Raw genomic sequence first — 19,631 nt, 5'->3', positions numbered from 1 at the left:
CGGCAACAGCTTACTTTTATTATCCGTATCAGCCATCGATATACTCACTCATTCACACTTCCCAAATCCTTTTTGAACCCATGGCAAAAAACCTGCTCGTTCTTAATGCAACAGGTTTCCATGACAATTCATGGAACCCAGTTCTTAGTGTGCTTGTACTGAGAACTAGTGTGGACATACAAATAAAATCATCACTGCTACACTTCTCTAGGATTCTAACATTAATGTAAATGGTTAAAAAAATAAATAAAATCCTGAAACAACAACAAAGAACGCGAGCATGTAAGTATGTACCTGAGGTTCTATGAACACCAGCGATAAATCACATGGAGATATTTTTGTGCGAGTGTACGTACCGTACGCATGCTGAGACGTTCAGCGAAGGCACACGATAAAGGTGATGTAGTGTTTATAGAACCACGTCGCCATACAAACACTTGCCATGGTTAATAGAAGTAGAGGAATACTCACTAGCTTCGAGAATTACCATTTCCTTCCACTTCCTGTCATCCTGTCAGCTGCTTTTGTTAAAAACCCTAGCAAGGAACTGTGGCTCTGCTGAAGTTATCCGGGCGATTCTCACTCTCACCTACCCTGATGGTTAGCACAGGCGACACAAAACAATCTTTCAGAACATTTAGTGCTTAACGTTTTAAAAGTAACCAATGCTGCTAATATATTTTTCATGGCACAGCATTAAAGGGAAAAAAAAAAAAAAAAAGCAGCCACAAAGCAAAATTATGGCCAAACGTAGGACAGGAAACTAATTAGTCAGAGAAATACTCACTGGCTTGCCAAGAAATCGACGATTACCATTTCTTTCTGCGCCACTTTCTCTCTTAAAACCTTAGTGTTAATAAAAACATTCTTCTCAGATCACCAAACCATACTGCTTCACTGCAATGGTTCTCATTGAGAAGATACACAAACGACAACATTCGCTTCTCCTGGAAACAAGTTCATGATAAAAAAATCCAGCCAGGATGCACTTTGACTTTCTGTCTCAGTAAATACACTGCACTTGAACAAAAACAACTTTCCGTAAACAAGAGCGTCTTGCGCATTCACACCGAGGGGCTATGTGCTTACGATTAATCGATTTTTTTTTTCTTTTTAATCAATTTGTATCACATAGCGTAACTGCAACACAATCAATCATGCTCTAAAACCGCAACGGAACTAAAACAGCAGGTCAACTTGATAGGTCTCCGTCCCGTCATCACATCGAGTCGTTAGTGCGTCGAACGTGTCCCCGTGGTTGGATTCTTTCATCACGGGGCCGAAGAGCTTTGATGAATGTTTTATAGCGCGTGAATGAAAAATACGATTGTGGCAGTAGGGGCGTGGTCAAGTGTCGGTCCGTGACCGGAGGGCGGAGTCGGGGAAGGTAAGTGGCAGAATCGCTACACCTGATGTGAATCAACCTGTGTTTGTGTGTCTTCCCAGCAACCACGCCCTATATAAGGAGTGAAAGGGCAGAGGAAGGGAGCTCTCTCCCGCACCAGATGACTTGTGTGTGTGTATGTGTGTGTGTGTGTGTGTGTGTGTGTGGCTGGGAGCATATATGTGGTACTGAAAAGTGCAAACAAAAAAAAAAAAGAGTTTTTGGAACTCGGTTCTGGCCTGACGTACTTCTGTGCTCCACCCACCCGCTCTGACTTCTACAGTGGTGCCAAAACCCGGGACCGAGCACAGAAGAGAACAGCCTCATGGAGTCCTCCCCCTTCGCAGACCTGATCCACGGCCCAACAGAGCCGGCACCAGGCGCTGCTCGCCCTCCGAAAGGAGCAAGAACAACGGTTTGAGGCCCTGGTGCTGGCGCAACAGGAAGATCGTCGCGTCGGTGGGGACCACCATTTCCACCGCTGCGGGCCCACTCCACCTCACCCCAGAACTGAGTTCCAAAAACTCTTTTTTTTTTTTATTTGCACTTTTCAGTACCACATATATTCTCCCAGCCACACACACACACACACACAAGTCATCTGGTGCGGGAGAGAGCTCCCTTCCTCTGCCCTCTCTCTCCTTAAAGGAACAGTCCACCGTACTTCCATAATGAAATATGCTCTTATCTGAATTGAGACGAGCTGCTCCGTACCTCTCCGAGCTTTACGCGACCTCCCAGTCAGTCAGACGCGCTGTCACTCCTGTTAGCAATGTAGCTAGGCTCAGCATGGCCAACGGTATTTTTTGGGGCTGTAGTTAGATGCGACCAAACTCTTCCGCGTTTTTCCTGTTTACACAGGTTTATATGACCAGTGATATGAAACAAGTTCAGTTACACAAATTGAAACGTAGGGATTTTCTATGCTATGGAAAGTCCGCACTATAATGACAGGCGTACTAACACCTTCTGCGCGCTTCGGCAGCGCATTGATATCTGAGCTCCGTATCAATGCGCTGCCGAAGCGCGCAGAGTACGCCTGTCATTATAGTGCGGACTTTCCATAGCATAGAAAATCGCTACGTTTCAATTTGTGTAACTGAACTTGTTTCATATCACTGGTCATATAAACCTATGTAAACAGGAAAAACGCGGAAGAGTTTGGTCGCATCTAACTACAGCCCCAAAAAATACCGTTGGCCATACTGAGCCTAGCTACATTGCTAACAGGAGTGACAGCGCGTCTGACTGACTGGGAGGTCGCGCAAAGCTCGGAGAGGTACGGAGCAGCTCGTCTCAATTCAGATAAGAGCATGTTTCATTATGGAAGTACGGTGGACTGTTCCTTTAAATAGGCCGTGGTTGCTGGGAAGACACACAAACACAGGTTAATTCACATCAGGTGTAGTGATTCTGCCACTTACCTTCCCTGACTCCGCCCTCCGGTCACAGACCGACGCTTGACCACGCCCCCACTGCCACAACGATGCATGACGCCGCCTCTGCGTATACGAACGCTCAAACTCCACCTCTCTATCTGAAACACATTCATAAACACACACTCACATTCCGCTGATCATATTACTGCACTGCTCCATATCCAGTGCATCTTATACAGTCTGATTATACATCTGAACCTGTGAGCCTTTTCCAATAAGGACCCTAAATATAATATAATATATAATATTATATAATATAAGGTGCATGTTTTTTTCAGAGCATTTTCACAACTACAAAAAAAAATAATAATAAAAAGTGTAGAAGAGGGACAGTGAGAAAGCAAATACCCTTCAGGGCTCTGTGTCTGCTCTCTGACCTTAGTGTACCTCATGCTCCTCTCGGACAATGTGCGCGTGTGTGTATTGGGGGAGGGGTGTTCGAGTGGGCTGGCTTATGTGTATGACAGGTGCGAGCCGTTGGAGATCTGAGAGGCGATGCTGGCGCTCCTGCTCATTCCCTGCTCGCTGCGGCCTCCTGCCGAGGTTCGCCGCGCCGCCTGAGGGCTGTTCCGTGCCCCGCCAGCACCGGACCGCTGGCTGCCACCTGTGCCATGGTGGCCCCAGGGAGGATGCCCGCTGTGTCCCCAGGGCTGCTGGATGGAGCCGCTCTGGCTGGCATGGTGCTGGTGGTGGTGGTGGTGATGGTGGTGATGATGATGATGGCCCTGCTGGTTGCCCCAGTGTGGCCCTTGTGACCCGGAACTGTGCGGTGAACCCCAAGGACCCGATGCACCTGGAAAACTGTGGCTGTGGCTGTCAGACGAGGCCAGGTTGGACAGCACCATGTTGTTGAAGCCTAGGCGCATGCTCTCCGAGTCGAAGGCTTCGATCTCGCGCGCCTGCCTCTCCAGAAGGCTACGGATTCGCTCCGAACGCTCGTTCTGCAACGTCACCATCTCCTCCTCGATCTGAGATACAAAACGGTAGGTTTTTTAGGATCGTGTTATCGCTTTAGATTTATACACAAAGTTTGCAGCGACGTTCTACACGTACCTTCTGTTCCAGGAGGGCTCTGCGCAGCGAGACTCTCTGTTCGAGCTCTTTCCTCTCGCGATCGTGCTGTGCATCTGTCTGCATCTTGATTTTACTCTGGTATGCGTTCAGCAGCTCCAGCTCCTGCTGAAGCTGCATCTTCAGCACCTGACACTCTGCCTCCTGGGCTTCATCCAGTCGCAACTGAGAAGCAGGACACAGGATGGGCTTAGACATGGCAATAACGGACAAGTTAGCATACCGGTATTCCGCGATACTAGCTCTCTCTCTCTTTGTTTGGCTCGTTTTTGTGTTGACCCTGAATTTTTTTTTTTTTTTAATGATAGCAATTGATACCAAGCAGTGTTCCTGCTGGTGTACTGGAAAACGTTCTCCACTTTTTTCCTTGAAAAATCAAGTCAAAGAACTAGTCTTCATTATTTCTTCTTTTTTCTTCACTTGGCCTGTATTTTATCTTAGTTACCGACTTATCAAAGTGGACTTACAGGTTTATACCAACCAAACTGGCACAATTCAAATATTTGTACAGATGCAGTTCTCTCCATTACATATAAAATTTAGGCTCCACTCTAACCTCTAACAAGAAAGACTTGATTTTGGGCAGCCTGTGCGCCATCAAGCTAAAATAAACCTCTTTAGTTTGAGCTTACTGAAGGTTATTTTAGCATAGAATTATTCAAAAGCGGTGTCAGGACTCTCTTTAGCCTTCACTTCAATACAAAACTTGATTTACAACTGAACAGTTGAGAAGAATCTTGGACCAACCAACAGTGAAGGAATTCAAATTTCCTGTCAATTTACGAACCGAACACAGAATGGCATTGCGTTTTTCATCATACATTCACCACGGGGATTCAACACGCTACGCCACCCGAAACATAGCTCCCTTCAGGCGCTTGCTGGCTGACAGCACTGTCAACTATGGCGTTTTTTTTTTTAAACCGACCCCTGTATTACTGACACTGTCCGATGTGTTCGGGGACGGTTGGGGCTCTGAGCATGCCTCCCTCGTGGCTGTTTCAGCCCTTAAATCATCTTCAGTGCTTGAAGAAGCCCCGCCCAAAAAACCCCTTCATCAGCTTAGACTGCGCCATTGTTCGGTTCACGCAGAGACAATTACACCACTACACCAGGTCGATTAAGACACACTGCGATTGGTCAAAAGCTTGGCGCTCATTTGGTCATTGTGTATAGTCGATTTTTATTGGTCCCGATAAAATACGTGCTCATCGTTTACACTCCGGCTTCCTGCCGTCTCTTCACTGGGGTTGGATTTCGGCAAACGGAGGGATTTTGTGGAGTGAAAAGATGACAAATACATTTGTCACTGTGACGACTGCGAGTAATTTTCTCTTTGGATGATCCGCTGATGGATTATGTTCGTCAATGACGAGTGCCAACGGGAACCCTGATACCAAAGTACAGTAGTTTGTTGATCAGCAGTGCGACTCACAGCAGATCACGAACTTCATATTGTACACGTTTATTCTCACTGACTCAAGAATCATTGTGAAATGTTTAACAAATACAGTGGGGCAAAAAAGTATTTAGTCAGCCACCAATTGTGCAAGTTCACTTAAAAAGATGAGAGAGGCCTGTAATTTTCATCATAGGTACACTTCAACTATGAGAGACAGAATGGGGGGAAAGAATCCAGGAAATCACATTGTAGGATTTTTAATGAATTAATTGGTAAATTCCTCGGTAAAATAAGTATTTGGTCACCTACAAACAAGCAAGATTTCTGGCTCTCACAGACCTGTAACTTCTTCTTTAAGAGGCTCCTCTGTCCTCCACTCGTTACCTGTATTAATGGCACCTGTTTGAACTCGTTATCAGTATAAAAGACACTTGTCCACAACCCCAAACAGTCACACTCCAAACTCCACTATGGCCAAGACCAAAGAGCTGTCAAAGGACACCAGAAACAAAATTGTAGACCTGCACCAGGCTGGGAAGACTGAATCTGCAATAGGTAAGCAGCTTGGTGTGAAGAAATCAACTGTGGGAGCAATTATTAGAAAATGGAAGACATACAAGACCACTGATAATCTCCCTCGATCTGGGGCTCCACGCAAGATCTCACCCCGTGAGGTCAAAATGATCACAAGAATGGTGAGCAAAAATCCCAGAACCACACGGGGGGACCTAGTGAATGACCTGCAGAGAGCTGGGACCAAAGTAACAAAGGCTACCATCAGTAACACACTACGCCACCAGGGACTCAAATCCTGCAGTGCCAGACGTGTCCCCCTGCTTAAGCCAGTACATGTCCAGGCCCGTCTGAAGTTTGTTAGAGAGCACTTGGATGATCCAGAAGAGGACTGGGAGAATGTCATATGGTCAGATGAAACCAAAATAGAACTTTTTGGTAAAAACTCAACTTGTCGTGTTTGGAGGAGAAAGAATGCTGAGTTGCATCCAAAGAACACCATACCTACTGTGAAGCATGGGGGTGGAAACATCATGCTTTGGGGCTGTTTTTCTGCAAAGGGACCAGGACGACTGATCCGTGTAAAGGAAAGAATGAATGGGGCCATGTATCGTGAGATTTTGAGTGAAAACCTCCTTCCATCAGCAAGGACATTGAAGATGAAACGTGGCTGGGTCTTTCAGCATGACAATGATCCCAAACACACCGCCCGGGCAACGAAGGAGTGGCTTCGTAAGAAGCATTTCAAGGTCCTGGAGTGGCCTAGCCAGTCTCCAGATCTCAACCCCATAGAAAATCTTTGGAGGGAGTTGAAAGTCCGTGTTGCCCAGCGACAGCCCCAAAACATCACTGCTCTAGAGGAGATCTGCATGGAGGAATGGGCCAAAATACCAGAAACAGTGTGTGAAAACCTTGTGAAGACTTACAGAAAACGTTTGACCTCTGTCATTGCCAACAAAGGGTATATAACAAAGTATTGAGATGAACTTTTGCTATTGACCAAATACTTATTTTCCACCATAATTTGCAAATAAATTCTTTAAAAATCAGACAATGTGATTTTTTGGATTTTTTTTCTCATTCTGTCTCTCATAGTTGAAGTGTACCTATGATGAAAATTACAGGCCTCTCTCATCTTTTTAAGTGGGAGAACTTGCACAATTGGTGACTGACTAAATACTTTTTTGCCCCACTGTATGTGACATCATATTAGAAAAAAAAACAAAACATAGTAATTTGCTATTTATGTGTATACTGCAGCCTTGTGTGAGATCAACACTTCAAAAGAACTGAAGAGTTTGGTTCCAAAACACGATAACCACCAAATTTGAAAAATTGAAACTCCTGTCACCAAACCATCAGCAATTATCATATCTTACTCGTACCATATTCAGTTTTCACCAAAACGGGATATCTGCCATTGATTTACACACTGCATTACAGCCTTTCATTCCAAAACGCAACAAGCGCCATCACCGATTTTTCTCAAAACCAGACATATCCATTTGGCCAATCAGAGGCCACCATTGGCGTGAAGTCTTCTAAGATGGTTGCGCCCATGAAGTAGGAAATCACTTCGTCACTTCTTGCATTTACTGGACAATTTCACACTGAATTATGAATAATTTCGATAAAATAATCTAAAAAAATAAAATCTATAAAATAAATTAATCTGTCATGAAAGAACACGGTTAAATGCACTTTAAATAGAAAGGGATGTGTAGCGTTTTGGGGGGAAAATGCCGTGGTGTGGATATGTAGCGACTTGACAAAAAGATAATAACGATGTTCAATTTATATAGCGCCTTTCACAAACCCAAGGACGCTTTACACAGGAGTTACCAAAAAAAAAAAAAAGCCACACTAGGAAGAGTAATGCGAGGTAAAGACAAAAGTTTTCAAGTTAGCTTTGAAGGCAAAGAGAGTGGAACAGTCACGAAGCGCTTGTGGTAATGAGTTCCAAAGTTTAGGAGCAGCAACACTGAATGATCTGCCACCCACAGATGCCAGTTTAAAACGTAGAACAGTCAGAAGTCCACAGACAGAAGACCTGAGGGAGCGGGAGGGGCAGGACAAATGAATTAGCTCACAGAGATAGGAAGGGGCGAAACCATGAAGAGCTTTATAGGTTAAAAGCAAGATTTTGTATTTGATCCGAGAAATAACTGGCAACCAATGCAGTTGCTGTAAAACAGGAGTAATATGAGCAGTGCGCTTGGTGAGTGTGAGGACTCTAGCTGCTGAATTTTGGATGTACCGCAGGCGATTGAGCAATGTGGCAGGGAGACCATAAAAGAGAGAATTGCAGTAGTCAAGACGAGAAAAAATAAACGCATTGACCAACATTTTGGCATCAGTTTCCAAGAGAAAAGGGCGGAGACGTGCAATATTGCGGATGTGAAAGAAAGCATTCTTAGTAATTAGTTTAAGACGGGGTTCAAACGTAAGGGTGGAGTCAAAGATAACGCCAAGGTTTTTTATAACTTAATGTGTCTATTAGTCCTTCCCATCAACATCAATAGTGAAACTGGAGAAGTTCAGAACCTGCCTTTTGGTACCTACTAACAGAACCTCCGTTTTACTACGGTAGCATTAAGTTTAAGGCGGTTCTTATGCAGCCATTGCTTAAAGTCAGTGATGCAAGTCCTTAGCAGCTGAACAGAGGCTATGGAAGGGGTGATAGTGATGTAGATTTGAATGTCATCAGCATAACAATGAAAGTTAAGGCCATGGTTACGAATAATCTGGCCTATAGGAGAAACATATAATATAAAAAGAAGGGGACCAAGGACAGAACCCTGAGGCACACCTTGAGCAACAGTAGCAGTGGATGATTTATGAACACCAATAGAAATAAACTGTTGCCTGTTTGCTAGATATGACTGAAACCAGGCTAAAGCTAAGCCAGTAATACCAGAAGAAGATAGTTTGGAAATGAGTATCTCATGATGTACAGTGTCAAAGGCAGCTGTGAGGTCCAAGAGAACAAGGACCAAAACAGATGACCAGCATCAGTTGAGAGCAGGAGGTCATTAACAACTCTTAAGAGAGCAGATTCAGTGCTGTGCAGATTGCGAAAGCCTGACTGAAAGGGTTCATAGAGATCATTACGAGCAAGGAAAGTATGACGCTGAGAGGCTACAACTCGCTCCATTACTTTAGCTAGGAAAGGGAGATTTGAAATGGGTCTGTAATTGGACAGTGAAAAAGAATCTAGACCAGGTTTCTTTAGTATTTGTGTAACTGAAGCAATTTTGAGGGAGATGGGAACAGTGCCTAAAGCAAAACACTGATTAATCATATGAGCAATATAAGGGGAGATAGCAGATACACAGGATTTAAGAAGTGCAGTGGGTGCAGGGTCCAACACACATGAGGAGGAGGAGGACTTAGTCATAATTTCCGATACTTTAGAAGAATCAACAGGAGAGAAAGCAGAGAGACAGCAGTCAGCTTTATGAGAAAAAGCTACTTGCGAGACAGAAGAATGAATTTCAGAATGAAAGTGTTGGTAAATACTGTCAATTTTATCCTTGAAAAAATCCAAAAAAGCCTGACACTGAGCAGGGGAACTGGGAGTGGTTGAGGAAGGAGGCTGAAGAAGTTTATTTATTGTATTAAACAGAGTTTTGGGTCTATGATTGCCACTCTTAATGATGTTAGCATAGTAGGAGGATCGGGAAGCATCAAGAGCATCCTTTTACTTTGCGATGTGTTCAGAGAAGAGTGAAAGATGAATAGTAAGGCCAGTTTTCCTATAAAGGCGCTCTAGCCGCCTTCCCTTGGCCTTCATGGCCCTAAGCTCAGAGGTGAACTAAGGAGAGGCGCGATTTGCAGAGACCTGTCTAGTTTTAAGGGGAGCGAAAGTATTAAGTGTGTTAGATATAGTATTATTGTAAACAGAAACTGGATCATCAGGAGAGGAAACCTCAGCAAATTTACAAAAAGAAGAGAGGAGAGAGGCAGAGAAAGAACGCACATCAATTGAAGAAAGATTACGGAAAGAGACAGTAGAACGCAGAGGAAGTTTAGAAGAAGGCACACTGAGACAACACTCAATCAACTTGTGGTCAGTAGACCCTACAGTGGTGCTTGAAAGTTTGTGAACCCTTTAGAATTTTCTATATTTCCACATAAATATGATCTAAAACATCATCAGATTTTCACACAAGTCCTAAAAGTAGATAAAGAGAACCCAGTTAAACAAATGAGACAAAAATATTACACTTGGTCATTTATTTATTGAGGAAAATGATCCAATATTACATATCTGTGAGTGGCAAAAGTATGTGAACCTCTAGGATTAGCAGTTAATTTGAAGGTGAAATTAGAGTCCGGTGTTTTCAATCAATGGGATGACAATCAGGTGTGAGTGGGCACCCTGTTTTATTTAAAGAACAGGGATCTATCAAAGTCTGATCTTCACAACACATGTTTGTGGAAGTGTATCATGGCACGAACAAAGCAGATTTCTGAGGACCTCAGAAAAAGCGTTGTTGATGCTCATCAGGTTGGAAAAGGTTACAAAACCATCTCTAAAGAGTTTGGACTCCACCAAGCCACAGTCAGACAGATTGTGTACAAATGGAGGAAATTCAGAACCATTGTTACCCTCCCCAGGAGTGGTTGACCAACAAAGATCACTCCAAGAGCAAGGCGTGTAATAGTCGGCGAGGTCACAAAGGACCCCAGGGTAACTTCTAAGCAACTGAAGGCCTCTCTCACATTTGGCTAATGTTTATGTTCATGAATCCACCATCAGGAGAACACTGAACAATAACGGTGTGCATGGCAGGGTTGCAAGGAGAAAGCCACTGCTCTCCAAAAAGAACATTGCTGCTCATCTGCAGTTTGCTAAAGATCATGTGGACAAGCCAGAAGGCTATTGGAAAGATGTTTTGTGCACGGATGAGACCAAATTAGAACTTTTTGGTTCAAATGTGAAGTGTTATGTTTGGAGAAAGGAAAACACTGCATTCCAGCATAAGAACCTTATCCCATCTGTGAAACATGGTGGTGGTAGTATCATGGGTTGGGCCTGTTTTGCTGCATCTGGGCCAGGATGGCTTGCCATCATTGAAGGTTCAATGAATTCTGAATTATACCAGCGAATTCTAAAGGAAAATGTCAGGACATCTGTCCATGAACTGAATGTCAAGAGAAGGTGGGTCATGCAGCAAGGCAACGACCCTAAGCACACAAGTCGTTCTACCAAAGAATGGTTAAAGAAGAATAAAGTGAATGTTTTGGAATGGCCAAGTCAAAGTCCTGACCTTAATCCAATCGAAATGTTGTGGAAGGACCTGAAGCGAGCAGTTCATGTGAGGAAACCCACCAACATCCCAGAGTTGAAGCTGTTCTGTACGGAGGAACGGGCTAAAATTCCTCCAAGCCGGTGTGCAGGACTGATCAACAGTTACCGCAAACGTTTAGTTGCAGTTATTGCTGCACAAGGGGGTCACACCAGATACTGAAAGCAAAGGTTCACATACTTTTGCCACTCACAGATATGTAATATTGGATCATTTTCCTCAATAAATAAATGACCACGTATAATATTTTTGTCTCATTTGTTTAACTGGGTTCTCTTTATCTACTTTTAGGACTTGTGTGAAAATCTGATGATGTTTTAGGTCATATTTATGCAGAAAGATAGAAAATTCTAAAGGGTTCACAAACTTTCAAGCACCACTGTATAACACACCCCCTTTACATCATAGCGCCAGAGAGGCAGCAGTTTCTTGACCACTTTGAGCAGTCTGTTAAGATGATTATTCGTCACGCTGTATGAAATGATCGCAATAAAATACCGAATCCGAAAAATGGGTTCTGCATATCAAATTTTATTCTATCCACATTCACTGGATATGAGCAATCGCGCGCTCTGATTGGCTACTCTGCTACGAGGATATCGGCTCATATACCGTGAGTAGAGAAAAACAAAATGGTGGACCGTGTTGCTGAACCAACCGAGGACGAAATAAAAACTACTCGAAAACAAAACCCAAAAAAATACAAAAAACGGCAACAAAATATGGAATAAAAGTATTTAAATGGTAAGAACTTATCTTTTTTTTTCTTCCAAGAATTATCATCATCGTATTTTTCACAAATAGCGACTGTCATTTCACCGGTTTGTTACATTCTAAGGGAAATGATTTTGTTTGACGTTTTGTATTAAGTTTTTATTTATCGAATTTGCAAAAAATAAAAATGCTCTGTTTCTCAAAACACCAGATACTGAAAGCAAAGGTTCACATACTTTTGCCACTCACAGATATGTAATATTGGATCATTTTCCTCAATAAATAAATGACCAAGTACAATATTTTTGTCTCATGTGTTTAACTGGTTTCTCTTTATCTACTTTTAGGACTTGTGTGAAAATCTGATGATGTTTTAGGTCATACTTATGCAGAAAGATAGAAAATTCTAAAGGGTTCACAAACTTTCAAGCACCGCTGTACATCAGAGCCCGATACAGATACAATTTTTATACCAGTAGAGCAAAGCAAGTCAAGTATATGACCAGGATTATGTGTGGGAAAGTCAACATGCTGAGTTAAACCAAAACATTCAAAGACAGTCAAGAGCTCCTCAGTAAGGGAGCAACTAATGTCAACATGAAGAAGAATGACAGCAGGACAGACAGATGAGGCTACAGTTAGCAGTCCATTCAGTTCAGACAGAAAAAGAGATGGTGATGATTTGGGAGGTCGATAGATTAAGATCAGCAACATCGGTGTGAGAGTGGTTTTCAAAGCCAGATATTCACAGGATGTAACATCATGAAAAACAATCTCTTTAAGTTTCAAACCACATCGGAAAACTGCAGCTAGACCTCCAACCTTCCCTGTGAGACGGGGCTTTGATATATACAGTTAGGTCCATATATATTTGGACACTGACACAAATTTAGTTTTTTTACCTGTTTACTGAAACATATTCAGGTTAGGGCGGCACGGTGGTGTAGTGGTTAGCGCTGTCGCCTCACAGCAAGAAGGTCCTGGGTTCGAGCCCCGGGGCCGGCGAGGGCCTTTCTGTGCGGAGTTTGCATGTTCTCCCCGTGTCCGCGTGGGTTTCCTCCGGGTGCTCCGGTTTCCCCCACAGTCCAAAGACATGCAGGTTAGGTTAACTGGTGACTCTAAATTGACCGTAGGTGTGAATGTGAGTGTGAATGGTTGTCTGTGTCTATGTGTCGGCCCTGTGATGACCTGGCGACTTGTCCAGGGTGTACCCCGCCTTTCGCCCGTAGTCAGCTGGGATAGGCTCCAGCTTGCCTGCGACCCTGTAGAAGGATAAAGCGGCTAGAGATAATGGGATGAGATGAGATATTCAGGTTATAGTTATATAATGGACATGGGCATAAAGTCCATACTTTCAGCTTTCATTTGAGGGTATCCACATTAAAATTGGATGAAGGGTTTAGGAGTTTCAGCTCCTTAACATGTGCCACCCTGTTTTTAAAGGGACCAAAAGTAATTGGACAATTGACTCAAAGGCTATTTCATGGGCAGGTGTGGGCAATTCCTTCGTTATGTCATTCTCAATTAAGCAGATAAAAGGCCTGGAGTTGATTTGAGGTGTGGCGCTTGCATTTGGAAGATTTTGCTGTGAAGAAAACATGCGGTCAAAGGAGCTCTCTATGCAGGTGAAACAAGCCATCCTTAAGCTGCGAAAACAGAAAAAACCCATCCAAGAAATTGCTACAATATTAGGAGCGGCAAAATCTACAGTTTGGTACATCCTGAGAAAGAAAGAAAGCACTGGTGAACTCATCAATGCAAAAAGACCTGGACGCCCACAGAAGACAACAGTGGTGGATGATCGCAGAATAATTTCCATGGTGAAGAGAAACCCCTTCACAACAGCCAACCAAGTGAACAACACTCTCCAGGAGGTAGGCCTATCAATATCCAAATCTACCATAAAGAGAAGACTGCATGAAAGTACAACCCCGATTCCAAAAAAGTTGGGACAAAGTACAAATTGTAAATAAAAACGGAATGCAATAATTTACAAATCTCAAAAACTGATATTGTATTCACAATAGAACAGACAGCATATCAAATGTCGAAAGTGAGACATTTTGAAATTTCATGAGAAATATTGGCTCATTTGAAATTTCATGACAGCAACACATCTCAAAAAAGTTGGGACAGGGGCAATAAGAGGCTGGAAAAGTTAAAGGTACAAAAAAGGAACAGCTGGAGGACCAAATTGCAACTCATTAGGTCAATTGGCAATAGGTCATTAACATGACTGGGTATAAAAAGAGCATCTTGGAGTGGCAGTGGGTCTCAGAAGTAAAGATGGGAAGAGGATCACCAATCCCCCTAATTCTGCGCCGACAAATAGTGGAGCAATATCAGAAAGGAGTTCAACAGTGTAAAATTGCAAAGAGTTTGAACATATCATCGTCTACAGTGCATAATATCATCAAAAGATTCAGAGAATCTGGAAGAATCTCTGTGCGTAAGGGTCAAGGCCGGAAAACCATACTGGGTGCCCATGATCTTCGGGCCCTTAGACGGCACTGCATCACATACAGGCATGCTTCTGTATTGGAAATCACAAAATGGGCTCAGGAATATTTCCAGAGAACATTATCTGTGAACACAATTCACCGTGCCATCCACCGTTGCCAGCTAAAACTCTATAGTTCAAAGAAGAAGCCGTATCTAAACATGATCCAGAAGCGCAGACGTCTTCTCTGGGCCAAGGCTCATTTAAAATGGACTGTGGCAAAGTGGAAAACTGTTCTGTGGTCAGACGAATCAAAATTTGAAGTTCTTTATGGAAATCAGGGACGCCGTGTCATTCGGACTAAAGAGGAGAAGGACGACCCAAGTTGTTATCAGTGCTCAGTTCAGAAGCCTGCATCTCTGATGGTATGGGGTTGCATTAGTGCGTGTGGCATGGGCAGCTTACACATCTGGAAAGACACCATCAATGCTGAAAGGTATATCCAGGTTCTAGAGCAACATATGCTCCCATCCAGACGACGTCTCTTTCAGGGAAGACCTTGCATTTTCCAACATGACAATGCCAAACCACATACTGCATCAATTACAGCATCATGGCTGCGTAGAAGAAGGGTCCGGGTACTGAACTGGCCAGCCTGCAGTCCAGATCTTTCACCCATAGAAAACATTTGGCGCATCATAAAACGGAAGAGCCGACAAAAAAGACCTAAGACAGTTGAGCAACTAGAATCCTACATTAGACAAGAATGGGTTAACATTCCTATCCCTAAATTTGAGCAACTTGTCTCCTCAGTCCCCAGGCGTTTACAGACTGTTGTAAAGAGAAAAGGGGATGTCTCACAGTGGTAAACATGGCCTTGTCCCAACTTTTTTGAGATGTGTTGTTGTCATGAAATTTAAAATCACCTAATTTTTCTCTTTAAATGATACATTTTCTCAGTTTAAACATTTGATTTGTCATCCATGTTCTATTCTGAATAAAATATGGAATTTTGAAACTTCCACATCATTGCATTCCGTTTTTATTTACAATTTGTACTTTGTCCCTACTTTTTTGGAATCGGGGTTGTAAATACAGAGGATTCACTGCACGGTGCAAGACACTCATAAGCCTCAAGAATAAAAAGGCTAGATTGGACTTTGCTGAAAAACATCTAAAAAAGCCAGCACAGTTCTGGAAGAACATTCTTTGGACAGATGAAACCAAGATCAACCTCTACCAGAATGATGAAAAGAAAAAAGTATGGCGAAGGTGTGGTACAGCTCATGATCCAAAGCATACCACATCATCTGTAAAACACGGTGGAGGCAGTGTGATGGCTTGGGCATGCATGGCTGCCAGTGGCACTGGGTCACTAGTGTTTATTGATGATGTGACACAGGACAGAAGCAGCCGGATGAATTCTGAGGTATTCAGAGACATGCTGTGTGCTCAAATCCAGCCAAATGCAGCCAAACTGATTGGTCGGCGTTTCATAATACAGATGGACAATGACCTAGAACATAAAGCCAAAGCAACCCAGGAGTTTATTAAAGCAAAGAAGTGGAATATTCTTGAATGGCCAAGTCAGTCACCTGATCTCAACCCAATTGAGCATGCATTTCACTTGTTAAAGGCTAAACTTCAGACAGAAAGGCCCACAAACAGACAGCAACTGAAAACCGCTGCAGTAAAGACCTGGCAGAGCATTAAAAAGGAGGAAACACAGCATCTGGTGATGTCCATGAGTTCAAGACTTCAGGCAGTCATTGCCAACAAAGGGTTTTCAACCAAGTATTAGAAATGAACATTTTATTTACAATTATTTAATTTGTCCAATTACTTTTGAGCCCCTGAAATGAAGGGATTGTGTTTAAAAAATGCTTTAGTTCCTCACATTTGTATGCAATCATTTTGTTCAACCCACTGAATTAAAGCTGAAAGTCTGAACTTCAACTGCATCTGAATTGTTTTGTTCAAAATTCATTGTGGTAACGTACAGAACCAAAATTAGAAAAATGTTGTCTCTGTCCAAATATTTATGGACCTAACTGTATGTGTATCCAGCTGGTGAAGACATATATTTAAATGTAGATAGTCCTCAGCCTGTTGCCATGTTTCCACCAGCAGAAGTATGTCCAGGGTGTTTTGGATAATTAGGTCATTAATGAGTGACGCTTTGTTGGTGATGGAGCAGGAGTTTAAAAGCCCAATCTTCGCAGGAGACACAGGTGACAATCCAGAGACAGCAGAACCTTGCAGTTTCCCAAGTGAGCGAAGAACACCATGATTAACTCCATGAGCGTTCTTGTTGACCTTGGCAATCTGATTGTGAGTCCATGTGATGGGTATGGAAGACTCTGAAGCATAATGAGCAGTCGGAGAGCGGTGAATGTACCGAGGGCGGCACACGATTCCAATAGAGCGGCACAGATTAAATACCGCGGAATCCAAGTGGTGCCGCGCACTAAGGCTTTTTAATTCCTCCGGCGAGTAGGTGTAAAACATGGGTAAAAGCCCGGGCCACAAAACCAATACCCAGACCCACAGTCACGATCCAAAAACGGATGGATAGACGCAGTCCCCAATGTAAGGTGCAAAGCCACCTTAGCCTAACACCGCTCATAAACGTAGCCAAAACACCAGCGGTTCCACACCCAGAGTACAGTGCAGGGAAGCAATTTGACTAACCAGCACATAAAACAAGACAACAGCGTGGTGAAAGGTGGAAACTCACTCACCACTGCTGAAGTCAAGCGGGCGGAAAGAAAGCGGGCGCTCGCAGGTGGGTTAGCTACAGGTGATCGCAAAAAGCCGGTGTCGAAACCAAACAAGAAGAGTTCGAAATTAACCAAAAAGAAACAAAATGGATTTGCAACACGTTGCCAAAAAAATCAGAAGCACAGTTAAAGAAAACAAAAAAAAGAAAGAAAACGCCAGGGAGAAGAGGCAGCAAACTCGCGCACTACGTACTCTCAACCGGAAAAGAAAAAAAAATTACTTGGTTCAGTTAAAAGCTGTGAATTAGTTCTGGATTTCATTTTTGAAGTTTATCATTAAGGAGTTAGTCAATAAATTTTAAAACAGGATACAGTGGTTTTCCTTTCATCACTTCCTGTAATCAGAAAAAGTGATTTTTCTCGAAACAATGGAAGTGGATATATAGGCTACGTTCACACTGCAGGCTGAAGTGACTCAAATCCGATCTTTTCGCCCATATGTGACCTGTATCCGATCTTTTATTGACAATATGAACGACACAGATCCGATTTTTTCAAATCCGACCCAGGCCGTTTGGATATGTGGTCCTAATTCCGATTCCTATCCGATCTTTTCATATGCGACTTCAGTCTGAACCGCCAGGTCGCATTCATCCGACTTACACGTCATCAACAAGCCACAAATGTCACTATTCTGCGCTGAAGTAGGCGGCGGGTCTCTCAAAAAAAGTTACAACAACCTGGCGCATAATCACGGGCGCAGATAGAGGGTGGGACGGGTGAGATTCGTCCCACCCAGATTTAAATTCACTTCGTTCGGTCCCCCCCACTTTGCATAAGGCAAACCTCACGGAAAAATCAAAAGACTAATTACCATTCGGTTTATTGAGGTGCACGGCAGTGTATACATAGTTGCAACAACTCACATAAAACAAAACAAAGACTGATATTCGGTTGGTTGAGCTGCACAGACTGCACAGGTTGCGAGCTCGAGCTTGGTTGCTATGGTAACCCACAACAAGTTTGACAGGCATATCGGGGTTGGGGTTGGTTTGCTGGCAGCTTTGTCCCCCCCAGTTTTTTGTCCCCCCCAGTTCAAAAAACGTATCTGCGCCGCTGCGCATGACATCAATGCGAGGGACGCTTCGGGCTGTGAAGGTTCTGAATCTTCTCAATGGAAGGACGCAGAGGTTAGGGAGCTGATTTCCATTTGGGGGGATGCAGCTATTCAAGCTAGATTGGATGGGTCATACCGCAACCGGGCGGTTTTACTTCCGTAAACACTGGCCATGCTCACTGCGTGTGACGTCGTCGTATCCTGCAATGCGCATGCGGAACACTTTTAGGTCGCTTTTCGTTCATACTGAGGATCACATACAAGTCGCATATATTTGTTAATGTGAACGACCTCACAAAAAAATCAGATTTCACAAAAAAATCGGAATTGAGCGTTAAGCCTTGCAGTGTGAACGTAGCGATAGTGTTTTGGAACCAGACTCTTCAGCTGCACGTCTCTCTTTACTTACAGCCTGTGTGGAGAGCATGTCGTTGATGGAGTGATCATATTGCTCAGCGAGAATGGCCAGCTTTCTTGTCTGCTCTTCCTTGAGCCTCTTCAGCACAGCCTTGTGATCTGACTTGGGCGTGGTCTCGAGCAGGTGGTTCCTCAGGGCCTTGTACTGCCGCGTCTGAATCTTACACGTGTCCTGAAACTGCTTCTTGATCTGTAGCTCTTTGGACTGAGACACAAAGACATGCAACAGCAAAAAAAAAAGAAAGAGAGAACAAGACAACACAAAAACAACAGCAAGAAAGAGAGAATTTTGTGTTACCAAGAAAAAAAAAAAGCCATTTTGTATGAATAATCTGCCAGTAAGAGTTGTTATTAACAAATGCATTAACGTTCCACCAACCTTTAGGCTCTTGGGCTGCTGCCGGACCTCCATGACGTGCTTGCGGCGCAGTTCTCTCTCTCTGCGCTTGTTGTATTCCAGCTGGTTGGTGAGCTCGGTCTGGTGCTGCAGGCGGATGAGCTCGGTCCTCATTTTGTGGATGGTGCCTAGCTGCCTGACCTCCAGCTCCTGCATGGACTCGTGGTGACGCAGCAGCATGGCGTGCTCCAGGTCCTTCTGCGTCTGACGCTTATTCAGCTCCTACGTTAGAAGAAAGAAATATGTCGAGGGAAAATTATGACCGACTGTGAAACGGTCTTCGTAACAGAAGCCTGTAAATCAAGTCAGAATTTTACACGGCGACCGTTTAAGCTAGAATATTGACTTACTTCTCGCACGAGATCCTGCTCTACGTTGTGTTTGGCAATGAGGATGCGGCGTTTGAAGCGGCGGCACTCGAGCTCGAGGTACTGCCTCTGTCGGCGGAGTAGGTTGGCTTCTTCCTCAGCCTGAAAGTGTTGGATGTTCTCCTTCTGCTTGGACAACCATTCTTGCTTCTCCTTCTTGGGTGTGGACTGGTTCTCGCTCAGCTCCTGAGCACAAGTCAGGAAGCATGTAAAAGGATGCGGTACTGTGCCTCAAACAGCTTAGACATACTGTTTGTTTAGCATTAGCATCTCTATTTAATTTGCGCTAGCGCAAATCGTTCTCTCACTCAGGATCGTTCGACTTCATTCTTCTTCT

The 19,631-nt window shown here is 43.6% G+C and overlaps 1 protein-coding gene across 1 annotated transcript in view; it reads right to left on the bottom strand.

The window, feature by feature from the left end:
• Positions 1-2,840: 2,840 nt before the first annotated feature.
• Positions 2,841-19,631, bottom strand: part of taok1b (TAO kinase 1b) — a 121,064-nt gene continuing 104,273 nt past the window's right edge. Inside the window, exons 16-20 of the mRNA XM_060936399.1 lie at positions 19,277-19,480; positions 18,909-19,148; positions 18,522-18,734; positions 3,877-4,059; positions 2,841-3,791 (exon numbers count right to left, since the gene is read on the bottom strand). Of these exons, the coding sequence (XP_060792382.1) occupies positions 3,276-3,791; positions 3,877-4,059; positions 18,522-18,734; positions 18,909-19,148; positions 19,277-19,480 (1,356 nt within the window). The 3' untranslated portion in view covers positions 2,841-3,275. The remainder of the gene's footprint in view (positions 3,792-3,876; positions 4,060-18,521; positions 18,735-18,908; positions 19,149-19,276; positions 19,481-19,631) is intronic.

The sequence above is a fragment of the Neoarius graeffei genome, chromosome 12 (genome assembly GCF_027579695.1).
Source record: "Neoarius graeffei isolate fNeoGra1 chromosome 12, fNeoGra1.pri, whole genome shotgun sequence".
NCBI classification, from domain to species: domain Eukaryota; kingdom Metazoa; phylum Chordata; class Actinopteri; order Siluriformes; family Ariidae; genus Neoarius; species Neoarius graeffei.
Note: the sequence above shows the minus strand (reverse complement) of the source record. Positions and strands in the feature narration are given on the sequence as shown.